At 46.9% G+C, this 25,258-nt stretch overlaps 1 protein-coding gene across 1 annotated transcript in view; it reads right to left on the minus strand.

Annotated features, from left to right (window-relative positions):
* LOC147032260 (serum paraoxonase/lactonase 3-like) overlaps positions 1 to 25,258 on the minus strand; it is a 139,731-nt gene that overhangs the window by 88,966 nt on the left and 25,507 nt on the right. Inside the window, exons 4-5 of the mRNA XM_085869685.1 lie at positions 16,763 to 16,818; positions 5,389 to 5,557 (exon numbers count right to left, since the gene is read on the minus strand). Of these exons, the coding sequence (XP_085725811.1) occupies positions 5,389 to 5,557; positions 16,763 to 16,818 (225 nt within the window). The remainder of the gene's footprint in view (positions 1 to 5,388; positions 5,558 to 16,762; positions 16,819 to 25,258) is intronic.

Below are 25,258 nucleotides of genomic sequence, written 5' to 3' on the forward strand. Positions count from 1 at the left end.
AGTTCAGACATCAGATCGATCAGTTTTGGTGGCACCCCACGAAGACCAAGAATCCTCCAGAGGACATCCCGATTCACTGAATTGAACACTTTACAGAGATCAACATAGGCTGCAAGCAGCCCCTGCTGAAACTCTCATCTGCATTCGGTGAGGACACGAAGTGCAAGGATACGGTCAATCGTTCACCTCTTTGGTGTAAAGCCTGACTGCTCTGGACGCTGGTGCTTAAGCAGATGGTGGCGAACCCTATCGAGAATTATCCGAGCAAAGACCTTGCCCAGCACTGTGAGCAGCGTCACCCCTCGGTAGTTGTTGCAGTCTTGGCGATCACCCTTCCCTTTCCAGAGAGGGACAACATGGCCCCTCTTCCAGTCAGTTGGGATGATGCCTGTGTTCCAGGCAGAGCACAAAACTGCATGCAATGTCACGAGTGCAGCATTTCCACCAGCCTTGAGAAGTTCAGCATGGATGCCACAGATCCCTGGAGCTTTGCCCCGTTTCAACTGGTTCACCGCAGCCCGTGTTTCCACAAGCGAAGGTGGACCACAGTTGATTCGAGGGTCAGCAACAGGGATTGTAACACCCTTGACGTCCAACTCGACAGCTGGGGGATCAGCCTGGTACAACCGCTCAAAGTAACCGGCCCAGCGGGCCTTCACTTCAGACTCCTCTGTCAAGAGCTTACCACTCTCTGCTCGAACTGCAGTGCTCCGAGGGATGGGCTTGGATGAACGTAATGCGCAAATTCCCCTGTAAGCGGGACGAGAATCACCTGTCCACAGGTGATGCTCTACCCCCTCACAGATTTCTCGCACATAGGCCTCCTTGTCCACCCTCAGTGCACGTACAGTTTTACGCTTCAGCTCCCTGAACAGCTCAGCTCTGCCATTCAGCCTGGCCCTGTGACTCTAGTCAATGGTATCCAGTGTCCCTTGAGAGACAAAATTCTTCTTTGCCCTGCGGTGAGTTCCAAGGCATCCACCGGCAATATCAAGGATGGTGGTCTTGAAGGCACTCCACAACTCTTCAGGACCCCCCAAAGCACCCAGACCCCCAAGTGTCCACTCAGCCTGTTCGCAAACTCCTCAGCAACTCTCTCATCCCTGAGCTTGGCAACATCCAGCCTAGGCTGGGATGGTACCATTCTCCAGGATTTAAGGTGCAGCTTCAGAGTTGCTACAACAAGCCTGTGGTCAGTATTGAGGAACTGAGCACTCCGGTAGACCCTGCAGTTCTGGATCATCCTCCAACGACCGTCAATGAGGACATGGTGAATCTCCTTTGCCACACCGCCAGCGTTGGAATACCAAGTCCAGCGATGAGCTTGTGGGTGCTGAAACCATGAACCAGCCACCCTAAGTCCATGACTTCTTGCAAAGTCAAGGAACTTAGTGCTATTCTGGTTCATAGTTCCTGACCCATGGAGACCAACACACACACCTCATAACCATCCCTATCAGTTCCAGTCGATGCATTGAAATCCCCCAAGACTAGAAGTGTATCTCGTCTGGGGCACTGATCAACCACAGACTCGAGTGTGGCGTAGAATGCATCCTTCACGGTGAGATCACTCGCCTCAGTCGGAGCAGAAACAGAGACCAGGGAAATGACACCGAAGGAGTGACGAATACTTAATCTCATAATACGCTCGTTGACTGGTGTTACCTCAATTATCATTGGGGTCAGCTTATTGGACACAGCTACAGCAACTCCTTGGGTATGGTAACCATCAGAGCGACCAGACCAATAGTAGGTGTAACCACCCACCATTATCTTGCCGCAATCCGGTCTCCGAACCTCAGAGAGAGCTGCAATCCCGATGTCCAAACGCTTGAGCTCAGATGATAACAGAGACAGGTGATCATCCTCTCTTAGGGATAGGACATTCCAGGCACCCACCCGAAGGGACCGCCTCAGGTTAACCCAAGGAGACCGCCGTCTGGTGGACGACACCTCAGCACCACTCCGACACACTCTCCCGCAATCTGACCCAGGGATGTTACCCCGTGGTTTCCCTCCCATCATCAAAGATTGGGGGTCCCGAAGGCTTTGCCCCAATCCCGTCATCCGGTGAGCTGCCCTGCGAAGGGAAGCTGCACAGGAGGTACTCCCACGGAGTGGGTTTTCAGATTTTTTTGCATTTTTGCGTTTTGCGGAATGAAGGGTTTTACGTTGGCCGGAGTGCAAATCCTGCCACCAACCTCCTAATAACAAGTAACCCAATTGCAGGAGGACGTCCGCAGACACAGTTGGGCACTAGATATGGATGGCCGTTGGCTCACAAGGAGCTCCTCCGCCCTTTGACAGGTTTTGTTTTTAATCCTGCTGGGTGTCCATATCCAAACACCCCCCTCACCAGAAAACCTGGTGGGGGAGACGGTTTAGTCGCCGACAACCCGACCATGGAACAGGTTAGTACAGGTTTACATGGTACCTGTAGCAGGTCACAGATCGAACCTGACCTGACATCAAACTTTATGACTCAAGCCCCAAAAGCCCAAAATAGGAGACTGATTTTCTCCCCTCCTATTCCCTTTCCTCCCATCCAAGCAAATGTAAAATTGAAACTGACTCCACCTCACTGCTTTATACCCATTGTCTGGACAGCTAGTCTGACTCCACCCCAATAAAATCATGCGCCACCATTGCATGAAGCAGCATGGATCGGCAGGCCTTATGCCTTAGGCCTGGGTGTTTAGTCCATGGCCCAGTGCAATTGGAATGATCCCAGATAGTGTTGTATACGCACATAAGCCATGCGCATGTTTTTGCTTCATGTACGTGCATTGGGTTATGAAGCAGCACAGATCAACAGGCCTCAGGCCTCAGGTCTGGGTGTTTTGTCCACGGCCCAATGCAATTGGAATTTTCCCACGTGTGTAATTACAACGTATTACATATGCACATAGGCTGTACACATGTTTTTGCTTAATGTATGTACATCAGGTAATTTTAATATGAAATAGGCAAAGCCGAGAAACGAACAAAACATGGTGGGTTCGAGAGTTGCTTCTTCTTCTTAATTATGGTTCCTGTATCGGCTCGAACATGCGTTAAAACGAACAAATTTTGTCTCGGGTTTTTAATTCTTTATTTTTTTAATCTCCGGTTTGTCATAAAGTATCTAACTAATTTTTATCTCGGGTTTTTCATTAAGTTGTCTTTATTGGTTTCAAGTCTTCAAAATATATCTGTGAATGAAAGTTGTTTTTCCTTTAATTGTGCTGAATAGACCCAAACACGGTGGGTTCGAGAGTTTCTTTTTTTCATTTTTCATCCGGTATCGGCTCGAGCATGCGTTAAACGCAAACAAATTTTTATCTCCGAAACATTCATTCGGACTGGCAGGGAACATGCACAATATTGCAAAGCAATTCTCGCTCTTGTTTTAAATCATAGGAGGAGCACAGTAAGAAATGCCTTAAAATAAAAAGACAGACTCTAAGAATAAACAACAAAACAAAAAGTGAAGAATGTGAAAAATATGAAGAGTTACCCCGATGGGGTGCATTTACAGCAGCATTCGTGATTTTGTCTTTTTCATCAAGTGTTCAAAATAATGTCATACTGATACCTAACTAAATATAATATTATTAAATTAATTATTGGTGTGTGTACCACATGGTTTCAGAAGATGAAGCAAGCAAGCTCTTTTGACAAAATGGTTATATTTAAAATGATTATTATATTTAAAATGAAAGTAGAAGAACGATGGCCAACAAACTTTAAGCATTATCACTTTCTGCCTGCATGGAAGAGGCTCTCATGAATGTTGCATTTCCTGAACTATCAGCATCCACTCCCTCAAGAAGTGACCTGGGTGGGGGGGGGGGGGGGTTGGGAATTATTTTGTGCCCATGGTCTGATCCTGGGTACCCTCAGCATTTATACTTAATTTAGTGGAGATTGCTAAGCTGTTTTGAATCTATAAGATACATACATTCAGACATACATACACACAGCAATTTTTAGGATGATGATCCATTCCATTGGGACCATGCTCTGTATAGAGCATCAGGGCTGCCAAAGCTGTCTCCTTCCTGGGCTTTGTGGCACAATCCTGGATGGGTCGCCACTCCAATGCAGGACACTCAAAGGGCTCAATCATCCCAGCAAGCTGGTGCTCATTTTACCGACCTCGGAAGGATGACAGGCAGAGTGAATCCCACCTGGTATTAATTCAACAGCCAGGCATGACTTCAACTCGGGACCTTAGGATCCCAAGCCCACCTCCCTAACCTTTAAGCCAACACCAGGCATAGTTTGATGATCACATGCCCAAAATAAAAATTAAAGCAGACAGAAGGCCAAAGGGTTACCATGTTGTGTTTACTTCCACCACCGAAGGTGGACAGAGGTTATGTTTTCACCCCTGTGACTGTTTTTTGTGAACAGGATATCTCAAAAAGTGGTGGACGGATTTGGACGACATTTGGTGGACAGGTTGGATATGTAACAAGGACAAATTGATAAGATTTTGGTGAAGATTCAGATCTGGATCTGCCTACTGGAATTTTATAAGTGATTCTTCACCATTAGGCCAAAAACGATATATAGCACGATATCTCAAAAATCTGTGGACGGATTCAGATGAAAAGATTCAGATGATTCAAAAAGCTGTGGACATGCACAGGTTGGGTGTGTCATGTGTGACAAGGAAGAATTTATTCAGTTTTGGTGAAGATCCAAATTCGGATCCAGGTACGATAATTTTTTTAATTTCTTCATTGATTCTACACCATTGGAGAGATGGTGGTGAAAAACAACATATCACACCAATATTTCAAAAAGTTGTGGATGAGTTATGACAAAATTAGGTGGATGAGTTGGTTAGGTGCCAAGAACAAGTCGATTCAATGATGGTTCAGGTCTGGATGCAGATCCTGCCTATCAGTTGGATGCACAATGTAAGCTGTTCAGTCTGGCAGAGGTATGTGCTCTATCGAGTGCTGTTCTTGTTTTGTTATGAAATTGCATGATAACAGAACAATGTTGGCTATATACCATACAAATATAGTGTGCATTTCTGTCACTTCTGATTTCACTTGTAGGTGACACCAGCAATTATATTTTATGTACATTTTCTTACCTGTGGAACTGTTGCCTTTCATCTTTTCTTAAATTCCAACCTATAGGATTTTAGGTCTCATTTCTATTGCCACCTGATTGTGTGTCCCTTTCCACTCCTGAGCCTTACAACACCTGATGCAACTCTATTTGCACCCTTCTCCGATAATTCCCGTCCTTGTAATGTGGTGCATCCATTTAATGTTCTTCCTGCTTGATATTTCTGCAATATTACTGCCACAGATATCATCAGATTGACAAAACAGTTATGAAACCAAAAACAAACCCAGGTAATATCAGTAGCCCAGATAAGCAAGATACCTGTATGGTCAATGAAGTAGCTGATGCCATGGGGATTGAAAGTCATGGAATGAAAATCAGGAGAAAAGTTGAAAGGAACTGGCACTCCAGCATCATCATTCAAATCCAGGAAGTAAATTTTGCCTGGCTTTCCTCCACTGAAATTCGGAATAAATGAACTTTTCAGGCCCTAAAATGATTCACAAGGTGTTTCATTAGAAAATTAATGTGACTCAGGACTTAATGTGACTTGTAAATATAGGGATAAATAATTGACCTGTGATATAACATCGTGTATTAGTAAATGGCATGCCATAAAAAAATATTCTACAACTATTAGTGCCAGAAAATACAGCATCGTACAGGATAAGCAAAATATAAATTAAAAAAAAATTGTAAGAAAATAATTGGTTCCACATGAGAAAGTGCAAAAAAGTAACCCTGTTTGGTGTTTCAATTTAGCACATGGCTCATGATGCTGGAGCCCCTCATGATGCTGGAGCCCCATTTTCAAATACCATATACGATGCTGTTATGATTTGTCCATTATCTTGTAGTGCCCTTGTAGTTCACCTTAAAATCCATGAACATTTCCTGTTGTCCTTATCCTCCATCCATCCATCCATCCATCCATTGGGACCATACTCTGTGCAGAGCGTTGGTGCTGCCTAAGCAGTCTCCTTGGCTATTGGACACAATACTGGATGGGTCACCACTCTGACACAGGACAGCAGAAAGCTGGCACTCATTTTGCCAACCTCAGAAGGATGACAGGCAGAGTCAACCCCACCTGGTATTAATTCAATAGAAAATTGGGATTTGAACTCAGGATCCTTGGATCCCAAGCTCACCACCCTAGCCATTAAGCCAACACCAGGCATTTATAGTAGAGGAGGATAAATGTGGTTTCTGAGGCACCCATTTACATGAATGGGGGAAAGAGAAAAACTTTATGACTCAAGCCCCAAAAGCCCAAAATAGGAGACTGATTTTCTCCCCTCCTATTCCCTTTCCTCCCATACAAGCAAATGTAAAATTGAGACTTACCCATTAAAGCACTTCTTCCCTTTCATATTTTCATTCCACTCAAAGAGCGAACCAATGAATATTTGTCCATGTTCTACTTTGGCGAATAACTTAATTTTCTTATAACATTCATTTCCATTGAGTATATTCACTTTATCTCTTCAAGCATGAAAGAAAGGGTTATCCTTCGGTTTTGTAAACTGGGGAAGTGCTTTTAAGAGCACAGTCGTGCTGTGAAAATGAGGAAGTATTCTGTGCCCATGTCTCTCGTGGTTATCTATCTATAATTCCAGCAGTGTGTGTGTGTGTGTGTGTGTGTGTGTGTGTGTGTGTGTGTGTGTGTGTGTGTGTGTGTGTGTGTGTGTGTGTGTGTGTGTGTGTGTGTGTGTGTGTGTGTGTGTGTGTGTGTGTGTGAGACCGCTGTTTCTCCAAAACCACTGGCCCGATCTAATTGAAACTTGCCAGGTATATTGCTGGGGACCTGAGGATGTGCCTTTTCAAGGTTTGATATTAATCGGACAAGTGCTTCCCAAGTTATGGCCATTTATTTACCAAACCAATGGCAAGACACATTGTTGCATGGGCATGGCCGATGGGGAAGGAAAGCACAGCCGCGCTCCCCATTACGGGTGACAACGTACGGGCTTCCGGAGAGTGATGACTTCGTGTATTCTAGTAATTTCTCGATTTCTTATGCGCATTTATAGATAAACACAATGGCCCAAGTTATGATCGTTTTTATATTAGATGGTGTATAAATTTTGGTAACATCGGAGTGCTGGTATGCTCCGAACCAGGAAGTAATTTTTTTTCTCTCTTCTCTTCTCTTTTTGTTTTTCCTTGCCACGACATTGTGAAAATGTAAAATACGTTGGCGCTAATTGAATAATTGGGTATTAAAACTAAATTGCGAATAATCGTAACTGCGAATAATATCGAACTTCCCGGTCACGCATGTACAGGCACGCGAGAGCGAAGAAATGGCCTGTGTGGTTTATTTATTTATTTATTTATTTATTTATTATTATTATATTTTGTTTTTTTTACGGGCACGTACTAGTATCTCAAATCATCAGAACACTAACAGAACAAAGTTTAGCTAAAAACAGCTTTTAAACGTTGGTTTTATCAAAATCATTCAAAGCAAGATGTTTCATTTTCGTGTTGAAATAAGTCAGTTTGAAGTCAGCCAAGCTACCTCGCCCAAACCAAGCCAAAAAATTCCGAAGTCATTTCCTATGTGGGGCACACCCTGGAAAAACCATTGTTGTGAAATCTCTCATAACGTCATCAAGTTGCTTATTTAAACCAACTTGTGTGCCGAACGTGTTTTATTTAGAATATGGAGCATCAGATTATTACTACATCCTTGCAGATCAATCGTTTTCACAAGATGACAGGTGAGATTCTCAACCTAATTCATTATTTGTTGTTCTAAACAGAATTAAATCACTACAAGACTAATAATTATTGTTTTTTTTTTCTAACAGGTTGTCCCCAATCAGAACATCGTTGACAACTGATGTTGAAAATGAGTTATCTGAATTACACGACGAGTGGATAAAAATGAACGACTTCTTTGAAGACATTTATTTGTTTCGAAAATATTTGAATGATATTTTTCTTGGATGGCAAGAAATTCTCTCACGTCCTTTGATCTTGAATGACCCGAGTCAGGTCAGGTCAGGTATGGGAGCATGTGCCAGAACAGCGCGTCGCTGCGTCCACTTTCCGCCGGTACTCCAGGGGCCTCCGTCTGGCCATCCCCCAGGCAGATGCCAGGCCCATCCCCATCTCCTTGAGATGATGGTCAACCTGTTGCAACCATGAGGCACGTGGTCGGCCCACTGGCCTCCTCCACTCATGAGACTCCCTCGGTGAGAGAATCTGATGAGCAGGATCAGCGCCAGGAAAACGAGCCACATGTCCATACAGCCGCAACTGATGCTCACGGACTATGCAGGTAACAAATCTCATCAGAGTCTCTCTCAGCAACCGCTCGTTGGACACAAAATCCGAGCAGCGATAGCCAAGGATTCTCCGAAGAGACCTGGTACCAAGGGAATTAAGTCTCCATCTCAGATCCTTGTTCAGAGTCCAAGTCTCGCACCCATAGAGCAAGACTGGAAGTACCAAGGACCTGAAGACTCGGACTTTCGTCCTCCCGCACAGGTACCGGCAGCGCCACACCCCATGATCCAGTGAATCCATGACTCCCCAGGCCCGACCCAGACGTCTATTGACCTCTGAATCGCAGCCAGCAGAGACATGAATATCACTGCCAAGGTAAGTGAATCTCTTCACGACCTCAACATCCTCACCACAAACAGACACAGACAGGACAGCAGCATCCAAGATGTCACCGAAAGCCTGGATCTTAGTTTTGACCCAAGAAACCCGTAATCCCAACGGCTCCGACTCCTCATTCAGCACCTCGAGGGCCCCCAAGATGATGTCTAAAGTCTCCGCAAAGATGAGTGCATCTGCAAAATCAAGGTCCGAGATCTTGACATTCCCAAACGATGCACCGCAACTTGATCTCTCCGACATCCTCCATAAATCCAGTCCATACAAGTGCTGAAAAGTGTGGGGGCAAGTACACATCCCTGACGAACTCCAGTAACAACTGGAAATAAGTCAGAGATGGCACCACCACACTTCACAGCACTCTCAGTACCAGAGTCGAGTTCAGACATCAGATCGATCAGTTTTGGTGGCACCCCACGAAGACCAAGAATCCTCCACAGGACATCCCGATTCACTGAATCGAACGCTTTACAGAGATCAACATAGGCTGCAAGCAGCCCCTGCCGAAACTCTCGTCTGCGTTCGGTGAGGACACGAAGTGCAAGGATACGGTCAATCGTTGACCTCTTTGGTGTAAAGCCTGACTGCTCTGGACGCTGGTGCTCAAGCAGATGGTGACGAACCCTATCAAGAATTATCTGAGCAAAGACCTTGCCCGGCACTTAGAGCAGCGTCACCCCTCGGTAGCTGTTGCAGTCTTGGCGATCACCCTTCCCTTTCCAGAGAGGGACAACAAGGCCCCTCTTCCAGTCAGTTGGGATGATGCCTGTGTTCCAGGCAGAGCACAAAACTGCATGCAACGACACGAGTGCAGCATTTCCACCAGCCTTGAGAAGTTCGGCATGGATGCCACAGATCCCTGGAGCTTTGCCCCGTTTCAACTGGTTCACCGCAGCCCGTGTTTCCACAAGCGAAGGTGGACCACAGTTGATTCGAGGGTCAGCAACAGGGATTGTAACACCCTTGACATCCAACTCGACAGCTGGGGGATCAGCCTGGTACAACCGCTCAAAGAAACCGGCCCAGCAGGCCTTCACTTCAGACTCCTCTGTCAAGAGCCTACCACTCTCTGCTCGAACTGCAGTGCTCCGAGGGATGGGCTTGAATGAACATAATGCGCGAATTCCCCTGTAAGCGGGACGAGAATCACCTGTCCACAGGTGATGCTCTACCCCCTCACAGATTCCTCGCACATAGGCCTCCTTGTCCACCCTCAGTGCACGTACAGTTTTACGCCTCAGCTCCCTGAACAGCTCAGCTCTGCCATTCAGCCTGGCCCTGCGACTCTGGTCAATGGTATCCAGTGTCCCTTGAGAGACAAAATTCTTCTTTGCCCTGCGGTGAGCTCCAAGGCATCCACCGGCAACATCAAGGACGGTGGTCTTGAAGGCGCTCCACAACTCTTCAGGACCCCCCAAAGCACCCAGACCCCCCAAGTGTCCACTCAGCCTGTTCGCAAACTCCTCACCTACTCTCTCATCCCTGAGCTTGGCAACATCCTGCCTAGGCTGGGATGGTACCATTCTCCAGGATTTAAGGTGCAGCTTTAGAGTTGCTACAACAAGCCTGTGGTCAGTATTGAGGAACTGAGCACTCCGGTAGACCCTGCAGTTCTGGATCATCCTCCAACGACCGTCAATGAGGACATGGTCAATCTCCTTTGCCACACCGCCAGTGTTGGAATACCAAGTCCAGCGATGAGCTTGTGGGTGCTGAAACCATGAACCAGCCACGCTAAGTCCATGACTTCTTGCAAAGTCAAGGAACTTAGTGCTATTCTGGTTCGTAGTTCCTGACCCATGGGGACCAACACACACCTCATAACCATCCCTATCAGTTCCAGTCGATGCATTGAAATCCCCCAAGACTAGAAGTGTATCTCGTCTGGGGCACTGATCAACCACAGACTCGAGTGTGGCGTAGAAAGCATCCTTCACGATGAGATCACTCGCCTCAGTCGGAGCATAAACAGAGACCAGGGAAATGACACCTAAGGAGTGACGAATCCTTAATCTCATAATACGCTCGTTGACCGGTGTTACCTCAATTATCATTGGGGTCAGCTTATTGGACACAGCTACAGCAACTCCTTGGGTATGATAACCATCAAAGCGACCAGACCAATAGTAGGTGTAACCACCCACCATTATCTCACCGCAATCCGGTCTCTGAACCTCAGAGAGAGCTGCAATCCCGATGTCCAAACGCTTGAGCTCAAATGATAACAGAGACAGGTGATCATCCTCTCTTAGGGATAGGACATTCCAGGCACCCACCCGAAGGGACCGGCTCAGGTTAACCCAAGGCGACTGCTGTCTGGTGGACGACACCTCAGCACCACTCCGACACACTCTCCCGCAATCTGACCCAGGGATGTTACCCCATGGTTTCCATCCTATCAAAGATTGGGGGTCCCGAAGGCTTTGCCCCAATCCCGTCATCCGGTGAGCTGCCCTGCGAAGGGAAGCTGCACAGGAGGTACTCCCACAAAGTGGGTTTTCAGATTTTTTTTGCGTTTTTGCGTTTTGCGGAATGAAGGGTTTTACGGTGGCCGGAGTGCAAATCCTGCCACCAACCTCCTAATAAGAAGTGACCCAACTGCAGGAGGACGTCCGCAGACACAGTTGGGCACTAGGTATGGATGGCCGTTGGCTCACAAGGAGCTCCTCCGCCCTTTGACCCGAGTCTAAGGTGAGAAATTATCGCTCTGTCTCTCTATCTGTCTCTCTCTCTCTATCTCTCTATCTGTATTTGTCTTTCTGTCTCTCTGTCTCTCTATCTGTCTCTGTCTCTCTATCTGTCTATCTCTCTCTCTGTCTATCTCTCTATCTGTCTATCTCTCTCTCTGTCTATCTCTCTGTCTATCTCTCTCTCTCTCTCTCTCTCTCTCTCTCTCTCTCTCTCTCTCTCTCTCTCTCTCTCTCTCTCTCTCTCTCTCTCTCTCTCTCTCTCTCTCTCTCTGTCTCTGTCTCTGTCTCTGTCTCTGTCTCTGTCTCTGTCTCTGTCTCTGTCTCTGTCTCTGTCTCTGTCTCTGTCTCTCTCTGTTTGTCTCTGTCTCTCTCTATCTGCTTCTGTCTCCATCTGTCTCTTTCTGTTCTCCTGATACACAACCTTTTATTTGGTATTGTGGTAATTAATTTAAAAGCAATATCACAACTTGGTGGTAATGTTTTGACTACTTGCTTTTTATTTTCAGCATTAAAACTGAATCATACATGGGTGGTGAAGGGAATGAATTTCGCAACCTTGAATGGGAAGATGTTCAAATTCCACGGGGTGATGATTTATGTCAAACTTGTTCCAGTTTAAATGCTCATCTGGATGAAATGGACAAAAAGACTCGATCTTCTGGAGGTAAATGTTATATTTATTATTTTATTAATATCATAATATAATCATCTTTATACACCCTAATTGTTGTTCACTCTTTGTTTTGAACAGAATATGTTAATTGAGTTTCAAAATCACAAGACATCTTAGGCAGACTGCTGGGAAAGATCGTTCATTCTCGCAACTGAATATTTACTCAATGAAAAATGTTTAATATTTTCAATCTTGATGAATTATATTTGCTTTGCTTTCAATTATTGAATTCTTAATTAGAAAAAAAAGAACAAAGGAAGTGCAAAGGAGGGGGAGGGGGCGGGTAGGTGCGCTCCCCCAATGACCCACCACCCCCCTCATCCCACCCCCCTCCCCTCCCTGTGTGTGTAGGGAAGGGTGGGGGTGGCATGAGGCGGGTGGTGGCTCAAAGGTGGGGGCGCACAGGAGGGGGGGCTTGTGTGGGTGGGTGGGGCTTGTGTGGGTGGGTGGGGCTTGTGTGTGTGGGGTTTCTGTGGATGTGGTTTGTGTGGGTGGAGCAAAAAAATTTAATTAAATAAACATGTGTGTGGGGAACTAAACCTGGTGTGTTGGCGCAATGGTTAGGGCAGCGGCTTGGGATCCAAAAGGTCCTGAGTTCAAGCCCCGTTGGGCCACTGAATTACTACACCAGGGGGTTGACTCAGCCTGTCATCCTTCCGAGGTCGGCGAAATGAGTACCAGTGTACTGGGCCGGTGTATACCCCGGTTAAAATAGGTGTACCATATCCCTGTGTCGTCAGAGGCGACCAGGGTTGCGTCAGGAAGGGCATCCGGCGTAAAACATGTGCCAAATCACTATGCGGATCACACGGATGATCCGCTGTGGCGACCCCTAACGGGAGCAGCCGAAAGAAGAAGAAGAAGATGTGTGTGGGGAACTGATGAACTAATCACTAATGATGTGGATATGATGGATGTGGCTGTGGCTTGTGTGGGTGTGGCTTGTGTGGGTGTGGCTTGTGTGGGTGTGGCTTGTGTGGGTGTGGCTTGTGTGGGTGTGGCTTGTGTGGATAGGACTTGTGTGGGTGGGGCTTGTGTGGGTGGGGCTTGTGTGGGTGGGGCTTGTGTGGGTGGGGCTTGTGTGGATGGGGCTTGTGTGGGTGTGGCGTGTGTGGTTGTGGCTTGCGTGGGCGTGGCTTGTGTGGAGGGGGCTTGTGTGGATGGGGTTTGTGTAGATGGGGCTTGTGTGGGTGTGGCTTGTGTGGATGGGGCTTGTGTGGATGGGGCTTGTGTGGGTGGGGCTTGTGTGGGTGGGGCTTGTGTGGAGGTGGCTTGTGTGGATGTGGCTTGTGTGGATGTGGCTTGTGTGGATGTGGTTTGTGTGGGTGTGGTTTGGGTGGGTGCGGGTTGTGTGGGTGGGGCTGTTGTGGATGTGGTTTGTGTGGATGGGGCTTGTGTGGATGTGGCTTGTGTGGATGTTGCTTGTGTGGGTGTGGCTTCTCTGGATGGGGCCTGTGTGGATGGGGCTTGTGTGGATGGGGCTTGTGTGGATGTGGCTTGTGTGTGTGGGGCTTGTGTGTGTGGGGCTTGTGTGGGTGGGGCTTGTGCGGATGGGGCTTGTGTGGACGAGGCTTGTGTGGATGTGGCTTGTGTGGATGTGGCTTGTGTGGATGGGGCTTGTGTGGATGGGGCTTGTGTGGATGGGGCTTGTGTGGGTGTGGCTTGTGTGGATGTGGCTTGTGTCGATGGGGCTTGTGTCGATGGGGCTTGTGTGTATGGGGCTTGTGTGGATGGGGCTTGTGTGGATGGGGCTTGTGTGGATGGGGCTTGTGTGGATGGGGCTTGTGTGGGTGTGGTTTCTGTGGATGGGGCTTGTGTGGATGGGGCTTGTGTGGATGGGGCTTGTGTGGATGGGGCTTGTGTGGATGGGGCTTGTGTGGATGGGGCTTGTGTGGATGGGGCTTGTGCGGATGGGGCTTGTGCGGATGTGGCTTGTGCGGATGTGGCTTGTGCGGATGTGGCTTTTGTGGATGTGGCTTGTGTGGATGTGGTTTGTGTGGATGTGGCTTGTGTGGATGTGACTTGTGTGGATGTGGCTTTTGTGGATGGGGCTTGTGTGGGTGGGGCTTGTGTGGGTGGGGCTTGTGTGGGTGGGGCTTGTGTGGGTGGGGCTTGTGTGGGTGTGGCTTTTGTGGATGTGGCTTTTGTGGATGTGGCTTGTGTGGATGTGGCTTGTGTGGATGTGGCTTGTGTGGGTGGGGCTTGTGTGGATGTGGCTTGTGTGGGTGGGGCTTGTGTGGATGGGGCTTGTGTGGGTGGGGCTTGTGTGGATGTGGCTTTTGTGGATGTGGCTTGTGTGGGTGGGGCTTGTGTGGGTGGGGCTTGTGTGGATGTGGCTTGTGTGGATGTGGCTTGTGTGGGTGGGGCTTGTGTGGGTGGGGCCTGTGTGGGTGGGGCTGGTGTGGGTGGGGCGTGTGTGGGTGGGTCTTGTGTGGGTGGGGCTTGTGTGGGTGGGGCTTGTGTGGATGTGGCTTGTGTGGAAGGGGCTTGTGTGGATGTGGCTTGTGTGGATGGGGCTTGTGTGGATGGGGCTTGTGTGAGTGTGGTTTGTGTGGATGTGGCTTGTGTGGATGGGGCTTGTGTGGATGGGGCTTGTGTGGATGGGGCTTGTGTGGATGGGGCTTGTGTGGATGGGGCTTGTGTGGGTGGGGCTTGTGTGGGTGTGGCTTGTGTGGTTGTGGCTTGTGTGGGTGGGGCTTGTGTGGATGTGGCTTGTGTGGATGGGGCTTGTGTGGATGGGGCTTGTGTGGATGGGGCTTGTGTGGATGTGGCTTGTGTGGATGTGGCTTGTGTGGATGTGGCTTGTGTGGATGTGGCTTGTGTGTATGGGGCTTGTGTCGATGTGGCTTGTGTGGATGGGGCTTGTGTAGGCGGAATCAAAAAGCGGTGTGAAGAGGTGGAGGGGAAAGGAGTGAGGGGGGTGTAGTCAAGACAGTGTGAGGTGAGAGGAAGGGAGGGCAGAGGTGCTGTAGAGCATTAATTACAATGCATACTCTCTCATCAAAATTATTTCTGCATTGAATAACAGTGAAGATGGAAACAAAATAATTTCTGAAATACATTTTCTACCGGTCATACTATAAATACGCCCGGAGACAAGCACCCGCCAGATGCATCCAGAGCCAAGCCGTCCAGACACAAACACTGCTCGGACGGGTCCAGCGACAAACTCCCGTCTGGTCACATCCGGAAACAAACTCCCGTCCGGACATAAATACCACCCGGACGTGTCCGGAGCCAAGCTGTCCAGAGACAAACTCTCGTCGGGATATGAACACCGAAAAGGCATGTCCAGAGACAAACACCGCCCCAAATCATCCAGTGACAAACACTTCCCGGATGCATCTGGAGCTAAGTTGTCTGGAGACAAACATGCTCGGAACATGTCCAGAGACTAATATAACTACTGCCCGGACAAGTCGAGAGAGAGAGAGAGAGAGAGAGAGAGAGAGAGAGAGAGAGAGAGAGAGAGAGAGAGAGAGAGAGAGAGAGAGAAGAGAGAGAGAGAGAGAGAGAGAGAGAGAGAGAGAGAGAGAGAGAGATAGAGATATATATAGAGATATAGAGAGAGATATATAGAGAGATATATAGAGAGATATATAGAGAGATATAGATAGAGATATCGATAGAGATATAGAGAGATATAGAGAGATATAGAGAGAGAGATAGAGATATAGAGATAGAGATATAGAGATATAGAGATAGAGAGATAGAGATATAGAGATAGAGATATAGAGATAGAGATATAGAGATAGAGATAGATAGATAGAGATAGATAGATAGAGATAGATAGATAGAGATAGATAGATAGAGATAGATAGATAGAGATAGATAGATAGAGATAGATAGATAGAGATAGATAGATAGAGATAGATAGATAGAGATAGATAGAGATATATAGAGATAGATATATAGAGATAGATATATAGAGATAGATATATAGAGATAGATATATAGAGATAGATATAGAGATAGATATAGAGATATAGATATAGAGATATAGAGATAGAGATATAGAGATATAGAGATAGAGATATAGAGATAGAGATATAGAGATAGAGATATAGAGATAGAGATATAGAGATAGAGATATAGAGATATAGAGATATAGAGATATAGAGATATAGAGATATATGTGACTGTATTGGGAAGGGATAGAGCAAGGATGGGACAAAAAGAGAGGCGTGGGGGTAGGGGAGTTTACAGAGAGAATATGTTATGCTTTATGAAGAACACACACACACACACACACACACACACACACACACACACACACACACACACACACTCTGACATTTATTAGTATAGATTACCTTACACTTGAATGAAAGTTCTTTCCTTCCTCTTTCAAAATTTTGTTTTGTTTATTATGAGAAAATATCAATTTATCTCCAATTTTAATTGTTGATGGTGGTGTTTAGTCACAGCTTGATGTATGATACAATGTTCACTGTTGGTACAACAAGGTTAGCAGAAATCTCAGTTTGCAATGTGTCCTGGAAGTCCTCCCTGCTAATATGATCAAACAGCCACCTATAAATATATCTTATCCCACAAAACATCATCTATTATTGAAATTAACTGCTCGTCATTTTGCGAGACATAAATTTGTTAAAATGTTTCAATATCTTGAGAAGAGACACAGAATAAACAATCTAATAATATTGTGAGATAAATTGTTGCCAAGTTGAAAACTTACAGTTGATATGAAAGCCACTCCACTGGGAATGATGGTGATGTCTTCAGATCCATGATCTGAAAAGGAAATTTTATAATCAGATTTTTTCACATCAGATGATATTTGAAAGATGATTGATTATTAATTGGGAGAGTAATTTGGAGGTTTATTGTTAGATTAAGGACTGAATTGTGGTGCTGGGTCAGTTTTGAAAGAACTTCATTTTCCCTGATTTCCACAGAGAACATGAAGATTTGGAAACAGGTTTGAAGTTTTTAGGTAGGACTGCTCTTTTACAGATAATTTGGTTAACTGAGTTTGTTGAGCATTTCTGAGCTATGCTTGATTTTGTACTAAAATTAGAAAAATCCTGTGGCCACCAGCCGTGGATAACTCCATGGTCTGGTGGGTTGCTAAGCATCCACAAACGTCAATTATTTCATCAATTCTAACAGGGTTATCCGTTGGCTGTTTAACTGAGGAGGTGACTAAATTAACTGAATTTTGTGTCCTCAGCGCACACTCAGATTACTTCCAAGCAATACAGTGAGTGTACGCTGACGAATGAGTAGAGCCAATCGGTGGGGGTACAACTTCCCATCTACCTATGCTTGTACACTGTGTCAGACCAATGAAGGAAAGCACAACTAAGACAGATTTGAAATAACAACCAACAATTATTTATGCACACACACACACACACACACACACACACACACACACACACACACACACACACACACACACACACACACACACACACCATCCATCCATTGGGACCATACTATGTGCAGAGCATTGGGGCTGCCTAAGCGGTCTCCTTGGCTATTGGTCACAATCCTGGATGGATCACCACTCCAACACAGGATACCAGCAAGCTGGCACGCATTTTGCTGATTCGAAAGGATGACAGGCAGAGTTAACCCCACCTGGTATTAATTCAACAGTCGAGTGGGATTTGAACTCAGGACCCTAGGATCCCAAGCCCACCACCCTAACACACACACACACACACACACACACACACACACACACACACACACACAATAATTGAAAAGCGAGTATTTACAAGCAAAAGGCACAGAAGAACAGATTTAACCCAAACACATATTCTTATGCAATCTTATTTACACAAAAGACATAATGGCCATCATTCAGTTGGGGAGAAGAAGAAGAAGAAGAAAAGAAAAGAATGGAGTGTTGGGTCGACTCCTTCCCTTACCTCACAGCCAAATGGGGCTGTGCCAGTCCAAATATATTGTGGGAGGGGAAAGGATGAGGAAGATGAGTGGTGGAGTGGCGATGGGACGTGCAGCTGCATTTCTGAGGTGTCCAGAACAAGTAGGCAAGTCATCTCTGGCACCCCCTTTATGCCAATGGCAAGCAGCTCACACACGAATGCCTTTCTGTTCCGTGCACATATGACAGCAGCTCAAACAACTGGGAAAATTATTCTCTGAGGCGTCCAGAACAAGTAGGCAAGACCTCTCCAGCATCCCAGATATGCCACCGGCAAGCAGTTCACACACAAATGCCTTTCTGTTCTGTGCTCCAATGATAGCAGCTCAAACAAACAGGCAAATTCCTCTCAGAGGTGTCCGCGGTACACCAGCTGCAAGCAACTCCCTTTCCTCCGGAGCATAGTTTACAGGAACATTGTTTCTGGTGCGTTCTATCCCCTCAAGCTGCTTAATCTCCACATCACACTCTCCACATGAACCAAGCAGCATTCCGGGCATCACTGCTCACAGGAAAAGCTTTGAGGTGCCTCTTCTCGTACACACCCTGCGCTCCTTCTTCCTCATCTCTCTCATGCGAGTCTGTCTCCCATTGGTGCGCATCTGATGGTGGCGTGTCCACGATCAAGCTTGTGCAAAATCCTGCAGTTTCTAAGGGAGCTTTCACCGCCTCTCCTTTCACGTGCCCAAGACAGCAACAATGGCTCCCACTCCCTCCCTCGCGTGCAAACGTTCACTCGACAGTGTGCACTGTTTCATGCATGTGAGATGTGGCACACTTTATTACGGGAAAAGCATTACACTTCATACCATGGACGTGCATGTGAGAATTGCTGTGTTTCACCACAAATGCATCAAGCGTCATGCTTTGTGTCACGAATGTGTGAAATGCAAGAAGGAAGAATGTGGGAAAGCAATTTTATGCCTGTCCAGAGGATTAATTGTTTACGTTCCGTGATGCGTTGTTAGTGGGAAACAATTTACAAAAAAAAGAGTCGATTTGAGTGGTAAGGAAGCAGACGCACTGAAGAATGATACAATCAACTTGTGGGGTGGAAAGAAAGACTGACGGGATGAAAGAGGGGTTATTGAATTGGGATTTAGTGAAGGGAATCATTGGTGGATTGAGAGGCAAGGGGGGAGCGGGGATTGTTGGAACGGACCGATGGGGGATATTGAAAGGAGTGTGGGGGGGGGGGGAGACATTATATTGGGGAAACACAAACTAACCTCAAGTCCTCAATGCATGCCCTCCCCACCCCAAAACCATTACACAAGGGGCAAAGGTCTACCCACACATAGACTATTGAAATAACTCATCCTCGGGTCTCCAGTGTGTCCATTTATGCTCTCCTTGTGGGGTACATTTCCAAAACTGTCACATTATTATTATTATTATTATTATTATTATTATTATTATTTGTATACCTTGTCAAGGCTCGAATGAGAGCTAACACATAATGCACAGCAAGGGGGGCATGAGACAAGAGGGGCGGGAGTGAGAAGGACAAAACAGTGGGGAACAGAGACATAAGGAGATTTATGGAAGGGAGAGGGATTGGCTGGGGAACATGGGGAATACAAGATGTACATTACAGGGACTTTCAGGAAGGAAAGCAGGGAATTCAAAGGAGGTGGGTTTGGGGTGGATTAACGGGGGTGGAAAAGATCGAGGATTTGGATGGGGGACGATAAGAGGTGGTGGTGAACAGCTGTTTTGAAGGCCTGGAGGGAAGAGTGGGATTGAAGAGAGTGAGGGAGTTTATTCCAAAGGCTGGAAAAAAGAGGAATGAAAGACAGAAAGAAGGTGAGCAGTGATTCGTGATTTTGGTGGTTTTACCAGAAGGGGTTGTTGGCGGATCTTGAGCGCCCTGCGGAAATATGGTGGGGACAAATCGCAGACACAGCAAGGGGGGCGAGACCGCAGAGGAGATGGCAGAAGACAAAGACCACTGACCGGCCTGCGGTGAGAGAGTGAGAGGCCCAAAGACTCAGCCTCATCGTGGGAGATGCCAATGATCCGAAATGCCTTGGCTTCCACAGCATGAAGCCGAGAAAGGTGGGAGGCAGGAGCACCAGCCCAGAGGGGAGAGCAGTATGCCATCAGCCTGCAGATGAAAGCTTTGTCAGTGGTCAGGAGCTCAGGTGGGCCGTGGAAGGACTTTGCACGACAGAGGATTCCCAGTCGGCAACTGGCTTTGGAGGACAGGTTGGAAATGTGGCTTTCCCAGGAAAGATCATGGCGGATAGTGAGACCCAGAAGCTTGAAATAAAGGACTCCTTCCAGAGGATTGTTGAGAAAGTGGATGGGGGGAGGCTTGCCAAACGGTCCTTTCGGAGAGACATGGTGAAAGTATGAGATTTTTCCGGATTGAAAGACATGATCCGCGTGTTGGACCAGTTTGTGATCTTACCCAGATCTGCAGTGAGCGAAGAAGTTGCTGATTGCTGTTCTGAGGGATGACAGATGGTACGGCAGACATTGGAGTCATCAGCACAGAGATAAAGCGGATTTTCCAGAGCCGGAGAGATCGTTGATGAAAACCAGAAAAAGAACAGGGCCCAGAATGCTGCCTTGAGGAACTCCAGCCTGGACAGGAAGAGTGGATGAAAGAACTCCATTTAGGGCCACACTTTGACAGTGACAGGAGAGGAAGTCTGCGAGCCATGAGTGGAGATGGCCTTGGATACCATAGGAAGAGAGTTTGGTGAGCAGGGCAGGGTGCCAGACCGTGTCAAAAGCACGTGATATGTCCAGGGATACGGCTCTGATTTCATGTCCGGCATTGAGGACCTCCATTAGTTAAATTATAAAGACATGAAGTTAAATAAGTAGCGGTACATTCAAAGTTCACCACCACCATGCCAAATGAATAAATAATCCTCCAGCACGCAACATTGCTGCGGAACCTTCAGCACCCCGAGGTGCCGCCTTGCAGCACATGAAATCAGAATTGGGAGGGAGCGGTGTACAATAATTGATTGATTAATCGATTAATTGCAGAATTAGATAAACGAATGCAGTGCCCGTTCAAAACATTCACATCCATCATTGCAGGAATTCTTTACCAAAGATTCTTGCTGCAAATAATGAGTGGTTTTCACAGAGAAAGATACAAAATCTTTCTCTGTAGTGGGATAAAGTCTTCAGTGAAGACGAAAGATCTTGGAATAAAATAAAAAAACCCGGTTGGGTCCTGGAAAGGGAGTCCAACATTTTTAATACAATATTATTTTAAACATTATGAATACAATATTATTAATACAATATATGTATTTTTATTATTAAATAAAAGAAAAAGAAAAAATACAAATAAGACAAAGTAGCATGAAAACTTTGATTCAGAAATCTTGTGGCCGTTTGGTGTAAATGGCCCTAAAGAGGGGTAATAGCTTCAGGATAGCCCTCGTTCAAAATCATCACAAATTTGTTAAGTTCTTTCGATGTACATAGTTTTATCTCGTCAGCACCTCTTCATAAACAACATTGCTGAGAAAGTGACGCTTCATTGTTGTCTCTTCATCTTGAGCAAGAATGCGAAGGCTGCTTGATCTGCCAACCCTGCTGGCCGCCACGAAGAACTGACCATGGCTGAAAAAGTCTCTTGTGCAGAAGACTCCAACATGGTGTAGTGACTGCCTCTGAGACTTATTCACGCTCGTGGCAAAGCAGGGTTTCACCGGAAACTGCCGACGCCGCAGAGTGGAAGGGAAGATGTTGTCAGATGGGCTCAGGATGATGCGTTGAATGAGGAGTGTGAGTCCAGCATTGACATCAACCACAGATTTTGCAACCAACAGATGGGGCAGGATCTGATCGATGACATACCTTAAGCCATTGCAGTGTCCGTTGTGCTGGTAGAAGTTTCGAAGTTGCATGACACCATTCCCACCTTTAGAGTGGTCCGATGGGGAGGCATGCCAGATGGGCAGAGGGTATGTATAGACTCAGGCGGGTACACATGGTGACCCTCAGACTCCTCTGTGTCCATGCTGCAGCAAACATATTCCTCTTCTGGAAACATCTTTGTCATGTACTCATTCACCTTGTCAACTTCAGAGTTGGTCGGGCACAGTATGACGCGCTCACATTGCCACTTGGAGTTGGCATTGTTGGTGTGGATGTCCTCATACACCCAACTGACAATGTCTTGGAGTCTTTCACCAGGAAGAATGAGTGATTTGTTGAGCTCAATAGCAAATTCACCCTCCTCTAGAATGACAGGAATCTTTCCTTCACCAAGGTCCAGCAGGAATTTGGCAAAATCTGCTTCATCTTGTTGCTGTCTAGCAGCCTGAGTGATCCTCATGTTTTCTGTGAGATGAAGAATCTCGACATTTCTCCACAGGTATCAGCTCTTCAAGCACCTTCCTACTATGTCAGTGCGGCTACCATGCGGCATGACGGTAAGGATGTGCCTCCAGTCACTGCTAAATACCATTGTGATGCCACCAAATGGCTTCTCTGAACCCCGCAGCCACTGGAATGTACGATCTGCTGCCTCTAAAGCACGGCGATCCATCATTGACACTTCATCCACCACCCTGACATGCGTCATTCTGGTGAGTGCCACAGTGCTGTCATCTTCGCTGATGTTGCATGTGGACTCGTCAGTGAGAATGAGAGGGCACTTGGTCCTACTACGAAAGGTGGGCCCTTTAGGCAGGAGGGTAGCTGCAATGCCACTTGCAGCTGTTGCAAGGGCTACCGTGCCCTGTGCTCGCACTTTGTTGAGTATGTGGGATAATGTGAATGTTTTCTCAGTCCCACTACTTGCATCAACTGCGATCATCTTGCCAAGTCCCTGTTCCACACTCTCCATCACTGGTTTGACAACTACACACTGCTTGTCATTGAGAAGGTCCTCTGTCTCAGCAATGTGAGCCTCAAGCTCTGGTGTGTTGTGTTCTGTCTCATGCTGGATGATGCGAGGAATGTGAGGCTGGATGTGAACTGGATCAGGCTCAGGGAGTGAGCGAAGTTCTCGCTCAGCAAAAAGCTGTGCCTCTCAATGTGGTCCTTCAGCTGGAGTAGTACTTTACTCACAATGCGTTCATCTGGCTCATTCACACCAGCTGCACGCATGAAGTCCTCGCACAGCACATACTTGTGCCTTTCCCAGAACTGCAAGTGTTCCCCTCTGAGAACGAACATGAGAATGTTGGCAAATACCTCATGGACTACTGGGCCAAATGCGACGTTTGTAGCCTCCTCCATAACAGAATCCACCTCCTGGTCATTGTCAACAATGCCATGCACAATGCAGGCTGCCAGATAGGTCTCCATGACCCTACTGCCAACACGTTGGAGGTCCTGAAAGCATGTAGGCCCAGGCACGAGGTACAGTAGCATGCGGAGATTGTACAGCTCCGCATTATGAAAGTTGAAGAGAATCATGGGGAGTTGTCCAACCGTGTCAGCCATGCGGTCATCCTGAAAACTCATTCTTTTCTTCCGCAACTGAAATCTGTTCCGAAAGTAGGTGAAGTGTTGAAACACATCTGGATAGACAACAGGGCACATGTGTGGATGGAGAGTCATGGCTTCGAAAAAGGCGGTGAGTGTTGTTTCAGGAGGCCATGAGTCCACCAGGTTCTGGGCAGCACCTTCGTCATTGAACATGATCAGCTGCTCATCCTCCAGATGAAGTGCCAGCGTCTCCACTGGTGGGTGCTTGCGTTGAATGGGGAAGTCGTAGATGCGCCAGTATGTCTCAGATGCAGTGATGTACCGCCCTAGTTCATATCGCGTCGCCTCATCATGCCACAATGTCTCTTGCGTCTCCTCATGTGGCTCAAGTCTGATCAGGTACTGCTCTGGTCCCTTTTCAAGGTATTTGTAGAGGTACTTCACACTGGTGACGGCACATACGATCTCAAGGTTGATGTGAGCATCGTTCCGGAGAAGAATATATGAATTGTAAGGCACAACCCATGCATTGTTGACTAATAGGTTAACGCCGCCTCTGATAGTCTTCATGATGGGAGCACCAGGTGCTGCTTCTGCCCGTCTTCTGTAGAGAGGATAGGAGTCATCAGAGAAGCTTGTCGTCCCTCGCAGGGCTTTGGGATAGTCCTGTGTACACTTCTGGTCTGCCATGCAGGGGCTTGCATTGTTCCATTCCCCACATGGACCGTGAATCATGTGTGATGTGACGATGCGATATAGTTCTGGATTTGTGTCTTTGTTAGGAATCTCAGCAGAGACCACACGATTGACATCTGCTGAGGTCCTGGGTTTGTGGCGAGGTACCATGGTCAGGAGCATGTGTATATGTGAAAGATGGTGCTTTTGCGTTTCCTTCACCATCACATCGGCATCCACATGCCCCAACATGTATTGCTTAAGGAGGTCTTAGAGGAGTGCTTCCACCTTCATGTGGAACACTCGAGCGATGATGTTAGGTCTCTGATTGGCTGGCTGGCCCTCAAAAAGCAATCCTGTGATTTCTGGCCACTTGGGGTTGCAGGTGAAGGTCACGAAGAAGTCGGGTTTTCCCTTGACTCGGACCAAGGCCATTGCATCCTAAAACTCTTTGGCATACCAGTGTGGCGATCTATAAATTGATGGCGGCAAGATGGTGTGGCATTCAGGTATCACCTCAGCATCACTGTTCAGGGCATCACCAATGACCTTATACTTTTCAGCCTTGATTGACTTCAGGTTGTGGTGGATCCACTTGAGACAGTGTGACTCAATTTTTGCCATCATGTCACATACGTACGGAGGAATGAAACGGAGGAATGAAAGAGTGAAGGTGAGCAATGATTCTTGGTTTTGGTAGTTTTACCAGAAGGGGGTTGCTGTGTCAGTTTCCCACTACGGAGCAGTAGATACAAGTAATGAGCAGTGTTGCGCACTTGAAGATGGTAGCGGTAGAAGGATGTTGGTGTGATTCCTGCCAGCTCAGTGTGGTACCCCTGGGAACTGCAATGCAGCAGAAGTACATATGATAATGGGTCACATGCTGGATGCATGGCATCTATTGTCTGAAGTCTTCCTCCTCTGAGGTGAAGAGTGACAGCAAACTTTCCAAACTGCTCTGTTGTCGTTGCTCCTGGAGCAATGACAGCCACATCGCTATCTCGTGATGGAAGGTTGACGGTGCCACGATGAAGGTATCGGCGCTGCGTGCGAGCTGTTCGGACAATTTGGAGTTCATTGGCGCTATCATTATGAGCCACATACTCAATGGCTGACTTGAACTGCTGCACGTATGGATTGCACTCTTGATGGACTCTTGTGCTCTCAGCAAAAATCTTCATTCAGACTGCTGCT

This window comes from Eptatretus burgeri, chromosome 2 (genome assembly GCF_056783735.1).
Source record: "Eptatretus burgeri isolate ZD-2024b chromosome 2, Ebu_testis_v1, whole genome shotgun sequence".
Classification (NCBI taxonomy): Eukaryota; Metazoa; Chordata; class Myxini; order Myxiniformes; family Myxinidae; genus Eptatretus; species Eptatretus burgeri.